Source organism: Nothoprocta perdicaria, unplaced genomic scaffold, assembly GCF_003342845.1.
Source record: "Nothoprocta perdicaria isolate Ctin4 unplaced genomic scaffold, notPer1 scaffold_24, whole genome shotgun sequence".
In the NCBI taxonomy this organism is placed as follows: Eukaryota; Metazoa; Chordata; class Aves; order Tinamiformes; family Tinamidae; genus Nothoprocta; species Nothoprocta perdicaria.
In genome coordinates, this window is record NW_020455466.1 from 5,080,001 (window position 1) to 5,098,639 (window position 18,639).

At 34.8% G+C, this 18,639-nt stretch overlaps 1 protein-coding gene across 1 annotated transcript in view; it reads left to right on the plus strand.

The window, feature by feature from the left end:
• The window catches only part of NETO1 (neuropilin and tolloid like 1), a 173,494-nt gene that overhangs the window by 140,248 nt on the left and 14,607 nt on the right, over positions 1–18,639 (plus strand). Inside the window, exons 5-7 of the mRNA XM_026039743.1 lie at positions 5,145–5,186; positions 5,295–5,422; positions 16,367–16,595. Of these exons, the coding sequence (XP_025895528.1) occupies positions 5,145–5,186; positions 5,295–5,422; positions 16,367–16,595 (399 nt within the window). The remainder of the gene's footprint in view (positions 1–5,144; positions 5,187–5,294; positions 5,423–16,366; positions 16,596–18,639) is intronic.

Consider the following 18,639-nt stretch of genomic DNA (forward strand, 5'->3'; position numbering starts at 1 on the left):
GTGGACTGCACCTTTGATACTGAGTGAAATGAATGCTTTGTAGAGTAGCACAAGTTGTGTAATAAAGTKCTAGGTTAACTTTAGGATGTTTTTGAATCTTATGCTGAAGGGTGATATAAATTTGCWGTTCAAATTGGCACACAGTATTGTGATATTCAACATCTCCTGCATCACAGCCTGTTCATTGTATGATTGTTATTAAGTGTGAAGGAAAAAGGTATCTGTGTTTACATGTTCACTGAAGAATATATATTAGGCATATTTTGACCATTTTTCAAGTCTGCAGCATTATGCTGGTGATGATCAGGGACTAGAAGTAATTTAGTGCACATTACAGAATTTTTTTTTTGCATTAATGTTTTTGAAGTGAGGTAATTGCACTTTTGTTTGATTTATCGYCATGTGTAAATTAAAACAATATGTAATTAATAGTGTTTTCTGCCACAATCTCTCTGCTTATATCATGGCACATAAACTTTCTATTGAAATGAAACCTAGCTATTTGTTGACTTGTATTGCATACTTGACAGTTGTATATTTACTTGGAGTTTACTGAAGTAAAGTACTGAGTGATAAGGATAATCAACATTCATGGAGACCTTACCTTAGATTTTTGTTGTCATGAAGTGAGCAGTGAACCAGCTATTATTTCTAGGAGAAAAGAATAAAATATTGGACACGGAGTCCAGATAGTTGGCCAGTCTGGAGTCCACTTCAGTGGGGTAGAATGAGAGACTGTGTGCAAAGGTGGATAAATATGTCTCTGTGTGGATATGCTACAGATGGGCAGTCACATAAGAGGCTGCAGTTTATTGAAAAAGAAGATTATTTGTATACTTTTGGAAGAGTTAATCTAGTCAATCTACAACCTYTTTGTACATTACTATTTTCCTACATTACTTCACAAGTTGTTTGAGCAATCAGGCTCCCAAACTCATGGCAATTATCCTCTTGGTTTATAGCTTTCCTTGCATTTAATTACATGATTTCCCACAACTTTGGAAAAGCAGACAGGCTTGAACTGTAAAAATAAAGAAAGCAGCATGGCTTCCATGAGCTGGGTGTAGAAGAGATCTCACAGTCTGCATCCAAAACACCTCCAGAAGCCTTCATGAACATTTAGTGCTTTCACGTGAAAGTAGTCCTAAATACAATGCTTTTTTTATGGCATTTTGGACATGTATATTTCATTGTTTCACAGAAAAATCCATTAAATCAGATCTGCAATCTAATAGAAATTTGTCTAACCTCTGCAATTACTTTAGGTTTATTTTTTTGAATAGCATTTTTGCTATCGGTCAATCTCAGTATTTGTTTAGAAAGATTTGTTTATCTTTTACTAATCAGTAAAAAGAAATCTACAGATTATCATCATTTACTCCTTGGACCACTCAGAAGTTTTTTGTTATGTTTATTTTCCAATGATTCTAAATAACCTGGCACAGATTTTTGTGTTCCAGAAGAAGCTTCAAATATAATTCTGTGCTTTGCAGAGACTTTACAGGAAATGTTGACGTAGTATTTCAAGAATATATTATCTGTGAAATGGAAATTTTGACATGCTTTCATTTTTTCCAGAGACATTCAAAGCTTTAGCAAAGAGCCACRGAACTTACTCTGTCTGAAATATCTTCTGTTTACATATCTTTGAACATTTTCAAATTTCTTATAGAAATTTTTCTTTTTCACACATTTCACTTYCCCATTTAGGGGAACCTCCCCACCCTCATTAAAAAAATCTTCATGTGATGCCRTCACCTATGTTTCCTGTTTTTCTCTCTCATTAGTGCTGATCAAATCCTCAGGGTTTCTTTAGTTTTTCTTTTCTTTTAGTTTTTCTTTTAGTTTTTTAGTTCTTTGGTTTTCAACAGCTACAAGAGAAAGGCCTGTCTATTAGAAGATGCATCCAGGTAGCATTTATGTATCTTTAAAGGGTTTTGACTCAGACTGACTTATAACAACTATTTGATTGAATTACATACTGAAGAGCTGCTAAAGTACAATCATTTTAATAGCAGGTTATTTAAAAAACAAACATTTGGTGGGTAAGTATACTTAAAAATGGTTGAAATTTCAACATCTCTGATAATGCTTTACTTTCAGATTGTTGTTTTTGTTATAACATTGGTATATTGTTAATGTTTAATGAAATACATTGCCTCGATATATGAACACCTCAAGTATCTTACATTTTATTTAACTATTACTCTCATAATGCTGAAAAGATGCAAAAGAATAATTTTTCAAAACCAAGCACTTGTGTGCCAAGGTAATCTGTCATRTATTTAGGGATTTAATGGATTTTGCACTTTCATGTGGTTTTATTAAGCTTGTATTATTAACAAATAAGAACATACTTTTGGCTTTTTATGGGTCAAATTATGTGACCTGGATTGTACTTCATCCTTATTAAGTTTTAATAGGAAAGACATTTTGCAAATAAACAATATATAGTGAAATATCAGGTAGAAAGCAAAGTTGTTCCATTTGTTTTTAATAGAGTTGGACCAATGTGGTTTTCCTCCAGTTTAATGTAAGTTAAAAAAATAAAAAGTGTATTTTATTACCAAAATATTCATATTTTATATCCTTACCAGGATAACAGGCTTTATTTATAGAGAAGTATGTTTCCCATTCTACTTATTTTCACAGAGACCTCTTTCTCAGGTTCAGCTCAGTGAATTTTTTGTTCTTTCACTGTATATTGTTATGGTGAAAGGCCACCAGTACTTTCCTGGTCATTGCTTCCCTGTGGAGTGGTATCTTGCCAGAGACTTCCCTGAGCCATGGAAATATGGCACGCAAACACTTCACAAGGACAGATGACAGATATGAACACTATTTCAAGCTTAATTTAGAAAATGGTTTACATTGCCTCCAGTGGCTAAAATGTTAATACTATACATTTGAATGAAACTCTTTTGTAGATCATACAGAATTAGACTTCCAAACTCACTTTATCAAACTCAAAGTAGAAGGACCCTGTTGCCACTCCTAGGACAAAACATTCCAATGTGTAGGCAGTGTGGGTAGACAACCACAAGTGTTCCTGGACTCCAGACCAAGCACTGACCAGTGAACCGGTTTTGTCTCCCAACACCAGATTTCTGGGAGCCTGCACACCTTGGTGCTGAGTTGATGTATGCTCATCAGAGGATAGACTCAGACTCAGAAATTTCAAAGGAGAATGCCATTCACCTTCCCTTTCAGACACACAGCTTCTCTCCTTTCCCCAGCTGCTCCATATTTTTTGAATGGTAAGGTCAGCTCAAGCAGCAAGGCATCTTGCTACCAACCCTCCTTCATATGAAAACTTCTTCATATAAGAGAAATCCTATCAGCATCTTTTCCTCTTTCCTTCTTTCTCTGTACTGTACTCATATAGTATTTCCAGTAAATCACAATCATCCATGCATTAGAAAAAATGCAGGGGTCACATTGTATATGGTTTGGATGTTAATTAGAACTTTTTGAAATAGTGGTTAAAGGAGATCTCCTTTAAGTGTGTTGCTTTCAGCACTAGGTTTCCACTAGATCTGACAACATTAAATGAAATATTTAGTTTATAACCATGTTGATGGTTATTGTATCTATCTTCCAATCTACAAAGCTGCTTAAAAATTATYGCTAAAGGCTGATTAGTTGTATTTGCAGTCCCTTAAGTTCAAGAGTATTTATTTAAGATTTTTTATTTTGCAACCATAAAAGACAGCTGGGAAGAACAAAGGCTGCCTGACTATAGAGAGATACTTGAAAAGGATGTTTGTACATTTCCAGTTTTGAAACCAGTGTGTTCTCACTTTTTGAGTTGAAATGGCTGATCTTCCTCATACAGCACTAAACTTTCTATTTTTCATGGTATTATTTGGTTATGATTCTTACTGTACAGAATAAACTGAGGCAAGAAAGACACAGCAGATTTTTTTTTCTTCATATCATCCACTACGTAACTCCAAAATTATGGTTCATTTTTTTATTTACAGCTTTTGATATACCAACCAAATCCAGGAGTAATGAAATCAGTTCCATGAACAGACTTCAGGGCTTAAGCTCTTCCATGGTTTTCTTCTTGTTTAATTTTTTGAGGCTTGAGCAGGAAGTGGCCCGTGAGAAGCTTAATGCAGGGTATTTTTCAATTATTTTAAAAGACCAAATTCTTCAAAATTTCCACAAAAAAATGTAGAGGACAGCAATTTTATGTCCTATTTTCTTGAAGAGAAAAGAAAATCTAGTGTTTGTATGCTAAGTAGAATGGCAGTTTGAGAGACAAATACATCATAACAAGACTACTCTATTTTGAAGAGATCGTCTTCTCTTCAAATAATTTAACCTCTTTCACATTCCTGCTTTTAGGCATTATCAACAAACTATGCCAAATTTTGTTACATGCTGATTTGTCTGTGAATATTTTTTTCTATTAGGGCATAGATCTAAGACCAAACTCACTTTGTGAAAGTGAAGAACATGTTTATAAAAACATAACACCAAGATGGTAAGAGTAATCACATTTATCTGATGGCACTTAGTACAATTGTTAACCCAAGGAGCTCTATGGTATGTCTTCTTATGGTATTTATAGAAGAATAAATGAATATTTCTGACAGAGAAAGTGACTTCTTACAGTCAGTAGGGGATGGCAGAGTATTCCTAAGCTCAGAATGAAGTTTCTAGTTAAGTTGAGTGTTATAATTCTAATGGGAAATGTAAAATAGGTGAAGTGATACTGAATGGAGCTGTAAAGATATCCTGCTTTATTAAATAGATATATTAAAATAACAGGTGGCTAGCTGTGTAACATTTCTGCCCTCTGGTATATATACAGGATATATATGGTCTGTATATATACATATAGGAATATTTTTGAACTCACCTTTCTGAAACAGAATGAGACAGAGAAAATTATGACCAAAGGAGAATTTTAAAATGCAAAATAGAGAAGGCTTTGTGTGATAATACTTTCTACTTTAATAATATATTTTGCCATAGTTTTTAAACATGTTTTAAAAGCAAGACCCATTTCTTCCAAATACCTCTGTATTTATATCATTGAAGTGTGTTGTCAAATTGTAGCACGTGGAAATTGATATGATGATGTAGCACCAGGATATTGAACAAAACTAATTTTTTCTTTCTCAATTTTTAAGATCCAGATTTTAAGGACCTTGGCGTTTTGAAACCATTGCCAGGTTGGTATGTTGTTTTTTTTCAGAATTTTTGGAGGCCTTCACATTCTGCTGTAGAAAATAGTTTTGTTTGCTGTTCAGGTTTCATTTTTCTGGTATTTTGTTATTCAGTTTGTGAGTTTGAGATGGGAGGACCTGAAGGAATTGTGGAATCTGTGCAAATTGTCAAAGAAGGAAAAGCTTCTGAAACTGAAGCAGTAGACTGTAAATGGTACATCCGAGCACCACCCCGATCCAAGGTCAGTCTTTCATCCACTTGCTGATTTGCCACTTAATTTAAGAAATTGACTTTTCTAATGTGGTGTGCATTTCTTAGTACAGACAGATCTTGCTTAATAACTTTACAGCCTGAACCTGTAAACCACTTTTTCCTTCTGCTGTTGAAGGGTAATTTGTCACCTCAGCCAAAGTAACCTTTCTGTATAAATAATGTTGTGGGCAGCATTAATGTAGTTTTGTGCCATAAGTAATTTGCTGGAACTCATCTTTAAATTCACTCATATTTTAAAAGAATCAGCATGTTACCTGAGAGTTAAGCTTATCACTTTATTTTTCAATATATCTCAAATATCTAACAGACAATTTAGGGAATRGTTTTGCTTCCCTAAGGTCATCATCGTTTCCCATTTGTGAACTGCAAAAATAAAACCAAGGTAAATTTGAATTCTTTCACACAAGGCCTTGGGTTCCTTTRTTTCAGAGGCACTAACAAAAAGCAGTGGTGTTTTTGTTTTTCTCCCAGGAGTCATCAATACATGTCTCTGTAACAAGCAGAAGGAGAAGAGGGCTCCAGTCAATCTAATGATTCTTTTCTTGGATTCTGTTTGAGTTGCGCTTGAGTTTCCCACAGTTTATCAGTCAGTGCTTGGATTGCTAGCTGCTCTACCATTTCTCCTCCTTTGCAATTGGAACAGCTTTATGCCTCCCACCTGCTTTCATCCATTCTACTAAAGGCAAATCCAGAGTGTATTTTTACTAGCTGTCTTCTATTCCAAAAGAAAGGTTTTGCAAACCAGGGCTTACATATCCATCCATCTCTGCAGCCTCTAAGGAGATGTTTCTTTGTGTAATTCCAGAACAGAACATCTGACTGCTACAGGAAGAGCTTCCAGAAAAGAAAAACTGATTTCTTTATTTGTTTCAGTATTTTTCTGTTGTGAAAATTAATAAATATAACTGTATGAATATCTGGCTCATAAAGGATACAAATGCAAATTATTTCCAGAATATTCTTTAATCTCTCTCTTTTTTTTTTACTTTTGAATATATGCAATATTTCAATTTCAAATTTCAAAGTTTTCAATTAAATAGGTGAGGTTTCTATTCTGCTAGTGTTAGTTATAAATGGGATGTGGTTGAACTAATGAATAATTATTGCAATACTTGATGTAAGTACATGGATAAGGAAGGTTAGTAGGTGAGAAAACAGATAAACACATAAAATCTTACTATCAGCACAATTAAAGAAGTTGATACTGTTGCCTTATAATTTCCTTCACAGTTTGTCAGAAAACATTATTGTAATGTTCCTATTTGATCTAATTCTGAAGTTCTACGTGATGCAAAGTTCTGATAGAAATCCCATATTTGCTTCCCATGGGACTTTGGTCTTGATGTAAAAATACAAATTAATGGAGGATTAAAGAACTTTTAGTTCTTGATGAGCTTCTATATCTGGATTTAACTATGTTTTATCTCAAAAAAGTATGGATCAACTGAAGAAGATCTAGAAAAGAGCAAAATGAGACCATTGTGGAAAACATGACAAAAGACTCACAATTATTTAATGTGGTGTAGAAAATAGATTGGAAGACGTCTATTGCCAGACATAGYATAATAAAAGCTTCCTAGAAAAGGATGTTCAGATGTCCTTCTATAGGACATTCAGGACTGCAGGAAAAGTCATGGTCCTGCATTGCACCAGGAAGATTCAGTTCAGATATTAAAGGGAAAAAAAAAAAAAATCATACAGCAAGAAAAGCACTGTAAAAGACTGGTAAAGGAAGTGTTTTCAGTCAGCTTTGCTAAATAATCTGTAAGAGCAGGTTTGACAAATAGCTAGGATCAGAGAAATTAAACAGATCCTACCTGTAGACTGACAAATGGGCTGTGTCATGTTCTGTTGCTGCTCCCACATTACATAATTCCCTGGATAGAGAAACAGGACACTATAAAGGCATATAAATAATCCTAACATGTGGAGGAAAAGCCACAAGTGATGAAAACTATGATTCAGCTTAAACATGAAGCTTCAGTTTATGTACTTGAATGTTTATAGTGTGCTTTTCCTATATATTTTCTTATATATATATCTATACAGTATACATATATATGTAAATAAATATATTGAAATATTTCATACTATGAACATTTAAAAAATAGATTTTAAGGAAAAAAGTTGCAAATAAAACTTAGAGAAACCTTCTATGAAGTAGTAGCTACAGAGAGAATGTTTATTGGTCTAATTCTATTGCACGAGAATCTCTATTTTATAAGTCTTCTTTTGTATGTMTCTAACCTTGAGCTGCTGGCATACTCATTGTAATAATTCCATGACCTCATTCTAATTTATGGCAGTTTGCACCTGTGAGAACAGGCGACTCCCCAGCTAAGAACAGTAAGAACTCAACAGCCGTCTTTATCTCCACATGCTCCTGTGCTTTGGGCTGCACAATTTGTTACTGGGAACTATGCCTAAAAGACCTGAGTTTCTCAGGCAGAGATTGGGTTGGATCTTTGCATCTTTAGTTTCTTAATTAGACTGTGCAATTTCATTTGGCTTTATCTCATCCAATCTAAACTTCTGTAGAGGCAAGTCCTCTCAATGCTTTGCAATTGCAGATTCAAGCCAAGTCTGAGCTCAATGTATAAGCAATGAAATCAGACAAGGAGTCTGAATTTGATAGCTGTAAGCCTGAGCTTTAACCTGACAGTCTGGATGTAACATTGCTGCTAAGCTCAGCAAGTTGGAATGGGACAGAGAAGGGAAAATTCCTTGTACATGCTTTAAATACTGAGTCATCACTGACCACTGTATACACAAGAAGCAAAGTGCTGAAATTGCAGGGAGAACTGAAACTTTCTGAAGTGCAGAAGACAACAGAAGGCAGTTTAAGAATTACTGCTTAAACACTCCATTTGCGACCCTGGAATCTTATTTTTGACAGTGACTGTTTCTGAAGTATGCATGTGATTCATTTATTTTTTCCAAGTCAGTTCCTGATGAGTAATATAACCATGAACTTGGAGCTCAGAAATACTTCACACAATGTCAAAATGGATTTCCATCAGTACAAAGTAAGCATGGAAAATGAGAAGAGAGCTGCCGACTTAATCGGGGAATACCAGCCTACCCAGTGCCTACCTAGAAGGGCTGTTCTAAAATTCATGGTCCTTCACTGTAAAAGACCAGAAGAGGAACTAGATAAGCTTATTGTATTTGACTTGAATAACTTCAGAGATATCATTGGATAAGCTTATTGTACTGGGACATTAATAACTTCAGAGATATCCTGGCTRCAGTAGTGGAAGCAGAAAAATCCCTTTGTCTGTATATAGACAGAAAGGAATTTAAAAGAACAGTAGTGTTTTCTTCTTGTCAATAGAGAATGAAGTCTTCTAGCAGGATAAAACCAACAACAAGAATTATTCTATTTTGGATGTGTCAACAGAGTTCTGGCAAGGAGCCTTAGGAAAACAGGATACACATTTATATTCATTTAAGACTCTATATTATAGCAAGCTATAATGTGTGTGGCCGCCGAGAAGTTTAATAGAAAAGAAAGAAAAAAAATTTTGAATTTGACGGTACAATCAACAAAACATTTACAGAGATGATGTTTTGACGTTGGGAAAAATAATAAGAGTTTATAATCAGAAGTTCTGGGCAGCCTGAGAAAGAACTGCCAGATTACAGATGGACAAGTAATATTTTGAATTCCCTCTAGGGGAAGGGACTATCAATCACTTATCACCAGTTTCAAAACAGGCTGCCCAGTTTCAAAACTGTGTCTTCTTATCCAACCAAATGGAGAGGCAATATTTTCTATTACAAACACCTGATTTGCAAATTGAATGTAATCTTGAGAGAGATTTGGTGGTTCTACAGGCATTTCCTAGACTGTTATTGAAAAAAAATACAGTGAAGCAAATTCCAGAGCTACCATTGTGTGTAAGTCAATCTAAAATAAAATATATTTTGTTCTCATGTGGAAATTGAAGCTTCATGTTCTGGAATGACACCTACAAGAGTTTAAGCTGTCAGCACTAGACTAGCATAGTTTTTGGAGGCTTCTTAATTAGATGCAGAAGAGAAACTTTAAGTAGTATACTAAAATGTAATGAGAGGCATTTAGATGGTGATTCCTGAAATGTTACCAGGAAATAGGAGTAATTTAGAGACTGAAGCATATAAGAACCTGAGACATTTTGCACTGGCTTCAAATGAGCTCTGCTTTTAAAGAAGTGTTTGAAGTTTGCTCACATCAAATACTGTAAATAATATGAATTTTTTATATATATATATATATATGTAGCATAAAATTGGCTCTTGGGAATAGACTGGACAAATTGTTTTTAAAGAGGCAGGAAATGATGTTTTAGCTATGTTAGGCTGTTAAAATCACTTGGAAATAGTTTTCTAAAATGATACTGCAAACCAAACTATTGCCTGTGTAGACTGTCTTCTAGCAGAAGCTGATGTACTTGGTAGAATAACACTAACAACAAACCAGTGTTAAGGTAATGTGAAGCTATGCCATTCTGTTTTAAAAGTAAATAAATCTCAGCATCATCAGTTCAGTCAGTTGTTAGGAAATGAAATAAAAAAGCTGCCTATAAAAGTGATTAAAAAGTCTAACAGAGAATGGCAGACTCAAAATGGAATTTACATTTATTAGTTTGGAAAAACATGATAGCACCTAAAAGCTGTAAAGGTTGTCACTTACCAACGTTTTGCCACCATTCAAGAAAAAAAATAGTGTCTCAGGGGTTAGAATAAATTTCAGTTGCTGAGGACTCACTCAAGTATAAAGAAATAGCGAGGACAAAGTAGAAAGGTCTAAAGAGTTTMATCTGGCCAGGACAAAAGGTTTTATGATGTCTAAAACTGACACTGAGTCACTGTTTAGGTTAAAGAAGTACCACATGAGGTGGACACCTTAGACAATGTTCTCTAAGCTTCTGTAGAGAGGAAAAGTAGAAGTATGGAATTCTCTGTTTGCATGACATGATCTCCAACAGGAGGGAGTATGCTGAGGCATACTGAGCCCAAAAATGTTAACTTCTTCCCCCAACCTCCTCAATCACGTACTGTTAAATTTTCCCAGATGAAGTAATATTGATTTTCCTTGGAAAATATCAGGGGTTCAAGTGACAGCTTTATAGAGAATTGATAATAAGTTAGAATATTGTTAGTAAATTGGCTTTTTAGGCTGATGTACTTTTCTGATATACATGTACTGGTGTTCTCTTGTTTATATAGCATAATGTGCTTTTAAAAACTGGGCTTCTCAGATTAAAATCCTGGCAGGTTATCATATAGTGCTATTTTAAAGCTCTAATGTTGATTAGACATGGCTGGACAAGATGCAGAATAGAGCAAGGATTATACCTGGTCACAGATTGATTGGGAATGGCAGAGGAGCATAAATCCCAYGCTTATGAGAGAATCAGCTGAGTCTAGAAGCTGAATGTGCAAAATGTGCTAGTTAGGACCTGATGAAGAGGACGTTTTTGTCCTGTATCCCAATTATTTTTGGCAGTTATATTAGCACTTTTTTACTGTGGTTTATTTTGTTTTGTTTTGTTTTGATGTATTATAAGGGACCAAATGTCTGTGCACATATACCAAGTCTGATATGCTGGGATATGGTTTGAAGCTTTTCTTGACTGGCTCGATCAATCATGTTGTCAGTTCTAGCCTTCAGTGATTGATTAAAAAGTAGAACTCATCAAAAGTGATTCACTATGAAGAGATTATAATCTGGCCATTATACTGAAGTGATTTATTATTCAGAGTTTGAAACCATTCTTTTTTTTCTAATATATGCAGTCAGGGCGTTCTGTTGTTTTCAAATTTAAATAAAAAAATACTAAAACTTWTCCAGCATTTCCTTTTCCATTATTATGGTAACAATACAATTCTTAAAGATGACAAGGCAATTATTTAAACTAAAATGTGGCTGAGTTTAAAATATATATGCCACAGCTATAGTGAACCGAATGCAGTTTCTTTTCAAAGCTCAGTACAAGCTAGTACCTGAATTGGCAGTCTGTTCTTTTTCTCAAAGTAATGTCAAACAGATGATTTGGGGAAAGAGTCTTTTTCACGCTTTACAATATAAATCTGAAAAAGATGCAGCAGTTGTGCTTCTATTTTCAAGTAAGATGTTCTCTGAGCCAATCATGATGAGGCTCATGCTATAATGTGTTGAGTCTTACAGAAATATGATCACTTCTAGTGCTCCCATTGGAATCAATGACAAAATTCTTACCTTTAGTGAAGGAGAAGACAGCCATCAAGTTTAAAGAAACTTTTTATTATTATTATTTGTTTGTTTGTTGGAGGCCAAAGTTTCTTATCTATTTCTGATAGAAGTAATGACTAAGATCAAACTAAATGAAGTTGTTGGAAATACTGACTTTTTTTCTCTTGCTTTCTGCTTTTTTTTTTTTTTTTTTTTGGCACAATCCTTACACCAGTGAAAGTAATCAGAATATTGCCACTGATTTCAGAAAATCGTGTGTCACGAACACAGTGCATTGGATAAATTTGTCACTAGCTAAATGTTTGTCATATAATCAGTTTTATTCTTTCAATTCAACTCAATTTATTAGTCATTTTTCTCTGCTAGTGTGGGTCTCACACTCAATGACAGGAACAATGGCAAAAACAGTGTAATAAAACTATAAAAACTGGCAAGTGTAATAAAACCATAAAAATTGGCAGAGGTATGCAGATGCAATTAAATTACTTCCAGCTCTTTAAAACAAAATCTGATTCTACATCAGAATGTCAGTTTGTGTAATCTGTATCCATTTCTTTTAATGTGCTAAATCACTCCAGTTGTAATCCATGGGTCTGATCCAAATCAACTTAAGTTAATGGAAAGATACCCATAGATTTCAGAGAGCTTTAGATGAAGTCTTCATTACTTAATATGAAGTTTTGAGCTTGGTCAACTCCAAGGGAGATTATGAGAATGAAATTCCAGGTCACCTAAGAATATCAGGAATTTGTTATATATAACTTATGAAGCTTCATGACAATGGAGAAGCTGCCATCTTCCTTTCAAAGAATTGACATAGATTTTGAAGCCAAATATTTCTTTCTGATAGTCCTGGAACTTATCAAATCTATATTTCCTATAACAATTTTCAGCCTTAGTTGAACTTATCACATACACAGAGATAAATTTTTGTGACTGACAGCAGAATTCAGACCTAGGAAGAAGCTGAAGTATTGGCTCTTTGGCTGAAAGAATAAAAGTGAAATACTAAATTATTATCCTCTTGGTTCCTTCCTCACATAACTGCTTACTCCAAGAAATATTTAACTATTTTATTAGGCTAGTGTGCCACAAGAAAGTAGAGAATGTGAAATAAGTAGCTTATACAAGTAATTCTGTGGCTGTATGTTGTATTTGACAGAGCAGGAATAATCCATGAATGTTGGAGATTGCTATGAGAGATGGTATTTTATAATCATAGTAAGATTTAACTCATGTTTCTTACTGAAAGTGCATACAGTTTGCTAATATGTGTGTTTATATATATATGTACATACACATATATGTTTTTATACAAGACAGAAGTCAAACAGGAGAGAATAGGTGAGGAAATATGAGACCTCCTTTCCCTGTTAGTGGTAAATGATAATTTTGCTATTTTGTACAGGTGGCTAAAGGTATTTGTTTCTGGAGATGAGAGTTTTCATGAATAAAGGAATAAAATAAAAATTAGGAATAAATATGGTATAATAAATATATATAGCATGGTATATATATATTAAAACAATGGCATACATATAGCAGRCCTGCATGATATAAATGTAATTATTAGTGACAACAATATATTGAAACCCTTATATTCTTTCCTATAAGATATGCAGGTTTCCTATAGGGTATGTTGCTCTAAAGCTAATTGTGTAGACTATTTTCTGAAAAAGTAATGTGTATACAATATTGCAACAGGCAATCAGTTGCAGAAGATTTTTGTTGCATTATCTATGGCAAATTGGGGGAGCATTAAACCATCTATGGCAAGTTACTTCTGCTAGTGGAGGAAAAAAAAAGTAATGTGAACATTTAACTCTCCCTTATAAGTGAAACGTTATGCAGAGATGGACTTTTGCAGCAGATTGTGATTTGGTACTTCACAAATCTGTTATACTTAGGGCATAAGGAGTCACTAGGGCAGGGGAGAAGGCTCTCCAGAGTGTCTCACAGATGTCCAGTTTCTGGGTATGGATATCTTGGCTCTGCCTCTTCTCGTATATCCCTCCATCTCTCAAAATCCTGCTGCGGTAGCACGATGGCCTGCCTGTACTAGCTGTAATCTAGGGACCTCTGATACGAAAGGACATAATCAAAACATGTGGAAGTGAGGGGCTGGAGTCCATCTCAGATTGCCCAATTCTGCATGGCTACATTTGAGACTCACTGATATGAAATTATTGACTTCAGTTCCCTCACTAGCATTCTGCTTCTCTTTTTATTTTTTAGTCTGCTTTTCATGTACTTCCTATCAGAGATCAAACAGTTTCAGGGAAGTAACTAGAAGCAGAGATCAGCCATCCTCCTGATGGTCATGGAAGAGCCTGATGGGAAAGAGCAGGAGCCATACTGAAAACTAGGATTACCTGAGGGGCTGAAGTAGGGAGGCATCAGCAAGGCAGGCATACCCTGAATAGCACGACAAAAAYGAGAACAAGGATTTGGGGCATAGGAAGGAGAAAAAGAAAGATGAGATGCGTGAGCACCTGGTAAAGGTCAAAGAAACTGGCCAGAGAAAGAAGAGTCAGGGAATGAAAGAAACACTTGCAATGGAATACAGGCAGTTCAAGGGAATGTTAGAAATATGTTTTTCTGTACTTAGCAGAATTTCAGAGTTCAGGGGAGATTCTAAAGTTGACTTTTCCAAAGAAGTAGATGCTCTATTTTGGCAGAAGTTGAAGTTACATGTGCCTCGATTGAAGAAGAAGTAACACTCAAGTCAATACATGTTTAAAAAAGTAGTGAATTCTGTGAGAAAGTTTCAGTTAGAGGTAATAGATAATTCTGGTATTTTTTCAGTCTACTTCATGAGTAGATAAAGCAGTAGAAGAAAAAAGAACTATAGAAACTATTCCACGATACAAAATTTTCTCATCCTAAATTTACTTTTTTTGTTAATGTAAAATGTTCCATTTTTAAAGATCAATGCAACTCATTTTCTTTTATATTGTAAATAAGTATACTATTATAGCATTTTAAAATAGATGGTGAAAGCAGAATTAATTTAGCAGCAATATGACTGAAATATACCCCTTCCAATTCTTCTTCAGGATGGGAACACTGTGATAGAAATGCGACTAATAATAAGCTAGGAAGAGTTCTCAGTATTGACATGGTCACTAGCACTCTAACAGTTTTGTCCTGTGTTCATTTCATGTATTTATTTACAAAAGATAAATGAACACATGCAAACATGTACCCCATTGATGTTTGAAATGTGTTTGGAACTGGGAATCAAAATAGCTATGAAAACAATATGCATAATAAGTAAAATATGCTGTAATAAATATTATATGTGAAAAAGGTTAGGAAAGCAAAATGAAACCTAATGCATCAAAATTTTTTACTTGTAAAAATTCTCTTAAAAATATTCTCCTCAGCAAGACCAGTTGCATAGCAAAGAATGAAAATGTACTGAATTGTCATATATGAAAAAGCTCATTTAAAAATCTTAAATCTATTTTTAAGCAGACTGCTTAACAATACCACAATTCTCAATCCCTAAGCATTGTAATATATCAGTGAGGTGAAGTTCTGTGGCCTCTATGCTGATAAGATATGTTGTGTTTGAGCACTTATGCAATTTCAAAAAAAAATCCTTTAAGCACTTGTTATGTGTTTGTAAGGAACTGTTGAAGTCAATAAGATTGTTTGTGCAGAAGTATATCTGATGTTTAATACAGCTGGAGTTTCTTTATGCTTATTGTTTCAAGTAAAGATGCATGCAGCTGGATGCTGTTTGTGTTCAACAGCTTTTTAATGCTATTTCTTCTCTGCTTTGGCTTTCTGCATTATTTCCCTGAAGTCTCTTGGGTATGCTTAACAGTTTGGTTATRTATTGTGTGTCCTTTGAAAGTGCCACTTACTTTCTCTGTTTCTAAAATATTTGATGTTGCTTTGAAAATGAGTGTTTCCTTAATAAGGTCCATATAGAGCTAAGTAGCAAGTAATAGCATTTTATCCTCTTTTTTTTTTGGATGTACTTAAGGAGTTCTTTGCATAGGGCCGCGCATGTAATGCATTGACTAGGGTCAACAACCATGCAAGGTTCATTTCCTAAGAAACTTTCTAAGTATCTAGCAGTTTCCAGTTCATTCCTGTTAAGTTGTGAAGACATATCATAAGTTTTGTTTGGAAAAGCAGAGATAATGGCCAAATTGCTTTGAGAAACATAAAAAGATGAAYAAGTGAGTTTGCCCTGCCTAGTGAACTCTCATTTCCTTAATCAGGGTGGCTAAAACACCACAAAAAGATGGCACATATTGACTCTGAGAAGTTAGCAGCAATTATTTGCAATTATTTGCTGTATTATTTTCCATGTCAGACAAGTAATAGAGCAATACCATACCAGCCAAAGAAGAAATTTCTAGATTTTCTACCCTTCAGCTTTAAGGACTGTTTGCGTTCTTTTCATGGATGCATATATGTCTGGAAATTAGAATCTTATTGCAAAGCGATAAAAAATGTCTAGATATTCTACTGTATTGAGCTTTGAAATGAGCAAAAAAGTTGAGAAAGTATGAACAATGCTCCCTTTCTATATTAATGCCCATCACTGGACTGTGGATCACCAGATAGAGCAAAAATACTTTGATACGATCACATACTATTCCTCCCATGAAACAGAGCAATRCTGCTTAGTATTTATTTAGTTGTTCTCAAATGTCTTTTTGTTTGTTTGTTTCATAGATATATTTACGATTCTTGGATTATGAGATGCAAAATTCCAATGAATGCAAAAGGAATTTTGTGGCTGTCTATGATGGAAGTAGCTCAGTGGAGGATTTGAAAGCGAAGTTTTGCAGCACAGTTGCTAATGACGTAATGCTACGGACAGGTCTCGGTGTGATCCGCATGTGGGCAGATGAAGGCAGTCGAAGCAGCCGATTCCAGATGCTCTTCACATCTTTCCAAGAACGTAAGACTAAGCACTGTATCCACCTTTCAGTTTGTTAAATGATATAAGTCCCATAAACTGTTAATGTTTTCTTCAYGCAGAGTAAGCACAGAAGGATGTTCCTGAACAAGCTATGTAAATCATCAAAGCAGTCTTTATTCCATGCATTTTTGTAGTCTGCAATAATTTGTATTACAGTAGTTAGATCACAGGATTTAGAAGCAGGAAAGCAGAGTATCAGTAAGCACAATGACCTAGAATTTTAGATACCCAAGCTTTGAGGCCACTCTGTGTCTCAGGTTTTTCTTACATGAACTGGAAGACAGTATAACTTAGAAACTTCTCTTTTATCAACCTTAATTCAGACCTAACCCTTTACTGTCAATTCATTTTTTGAGATCTTAGTTTGATAGACAATTAAAAAGTCTCTTACGAGCATTTTATCATAGATGATGGATGTGTTCGTGCATGTTCCAAAATGCTTACATCTATAAATATATATGTCAAATCTTCTTAAGCAAAGAATTTAGGTTTTTTTTTTTTTTTTTTTTTTTTTTTGGTAATAATGGAACTTATCTGAAAACCCAACACAGCATTTTGATTTGCAAACTTGATATTCACACTGTACACCTTGCTTGCATTCATGTGCTTCCATATTTCCTGGACTAAGATAATAGACAAAGTAGTATTTGAAAGAAACAAAAGTAGTCATTGCCAGACATATTAAAAAACAATAATCCCATCTGCCAAAAATGGTTGATTTGGTTAATCAACTATGAAAGACATCAGTGTATTTCCGTTAATGGAAATAATACATGTTCGGTCCCTTAAGGAAGAAGCATCTGCATTTATTTACAAGTGCTGATTCACATTCATTTTTATTGCATTCCTTCATTTGTGCATCACACGTCTATCAGGAAGGTTTCTGTGTGGCTGTCAGTGGYTGGAGCAAAGAGACAATCCCACAAACATCTTCTTCATCTGTATTCTGCACGTACTCTGCCAGGAGGCAMTGAGACACTGTTATTCCTTAATTATGGTTTTGATTAAAAATTTCTGACAATCTGCACTCCAGAAATTGTATATGCCGCTATTATCCCCCCCCATAGCCTTAGCAGGGATTTTATTTTTTCTTGACTGTAAATCATGCTGAAATCTAGTAGGTAGTGAGACCCCCTCAGTTGAGATGATAGTGCCCTTTCCTCATTTCTGAAACTTCAGATGTTTTGAATATTCAAAATCAGATTTTTTTTTCTCAAGGCATCCCAATCTGTTACCTTAGAAACAACTGCACAGACAGTGGAGGTTCACAGCATATAAAGAACTGACGAGTGAAGCACTTTGATGACTAACTTGAAATGAATGTTTGAATAARTGTGTGTTTGTAAGGCTTTCATATTTGAAAGGAAAGTAAGGAGAAATAATAGTTGCTATTTTTCTGCTATGTTATTCTTAATACCTGACGAGCTGCCCTGTTCTTGTAAACAGACATTAGTTTATATTATGCAGCATGCTGACTGGGAGGTTGAAAATCTTGATGTGATGTGTTTTCTGTAAATTTCTGCTGAAGAATTATTGCATGCTAAAGGATGAAAATTTATTGAGGGCTAAGCGGTGCTTTTAGACATGCATGCACAACCTGTTCATAAATTTTAGTGGAAGCCACAGCTGTGTTTTTAAAGCTGGAACTTGGCTCTAAAGATTTAAAGGTGATGCTGGTTGTACCATCAGTTATSTCCAAGTGCTGAAAGCTGGCATTGTCTGTCAGGAGTCAGAGGGAACAGATCTCTAAGGTGCGCACAGCAGGCAGCATGAAAATTGTGAAAGTAGTGTATGGGAATAATTAACTCATCTGCACAGAAGGGAAGGGATGTGAGTCTTCCTGTTTAGACTTCACTCAGAGAGACAGGGAGCAGGGAATGGACACTTGTATCTTGACTCAGAGACAAAGAAATACAGAAAGCTATTCTGTTGACTTAGAGCTGTGAAAAAAAAAAAAGATGGCATATATGTTTTGGTTATGTACATGTGAGAAGATGATTTAATAAAATGCTTTTTTTCTGTT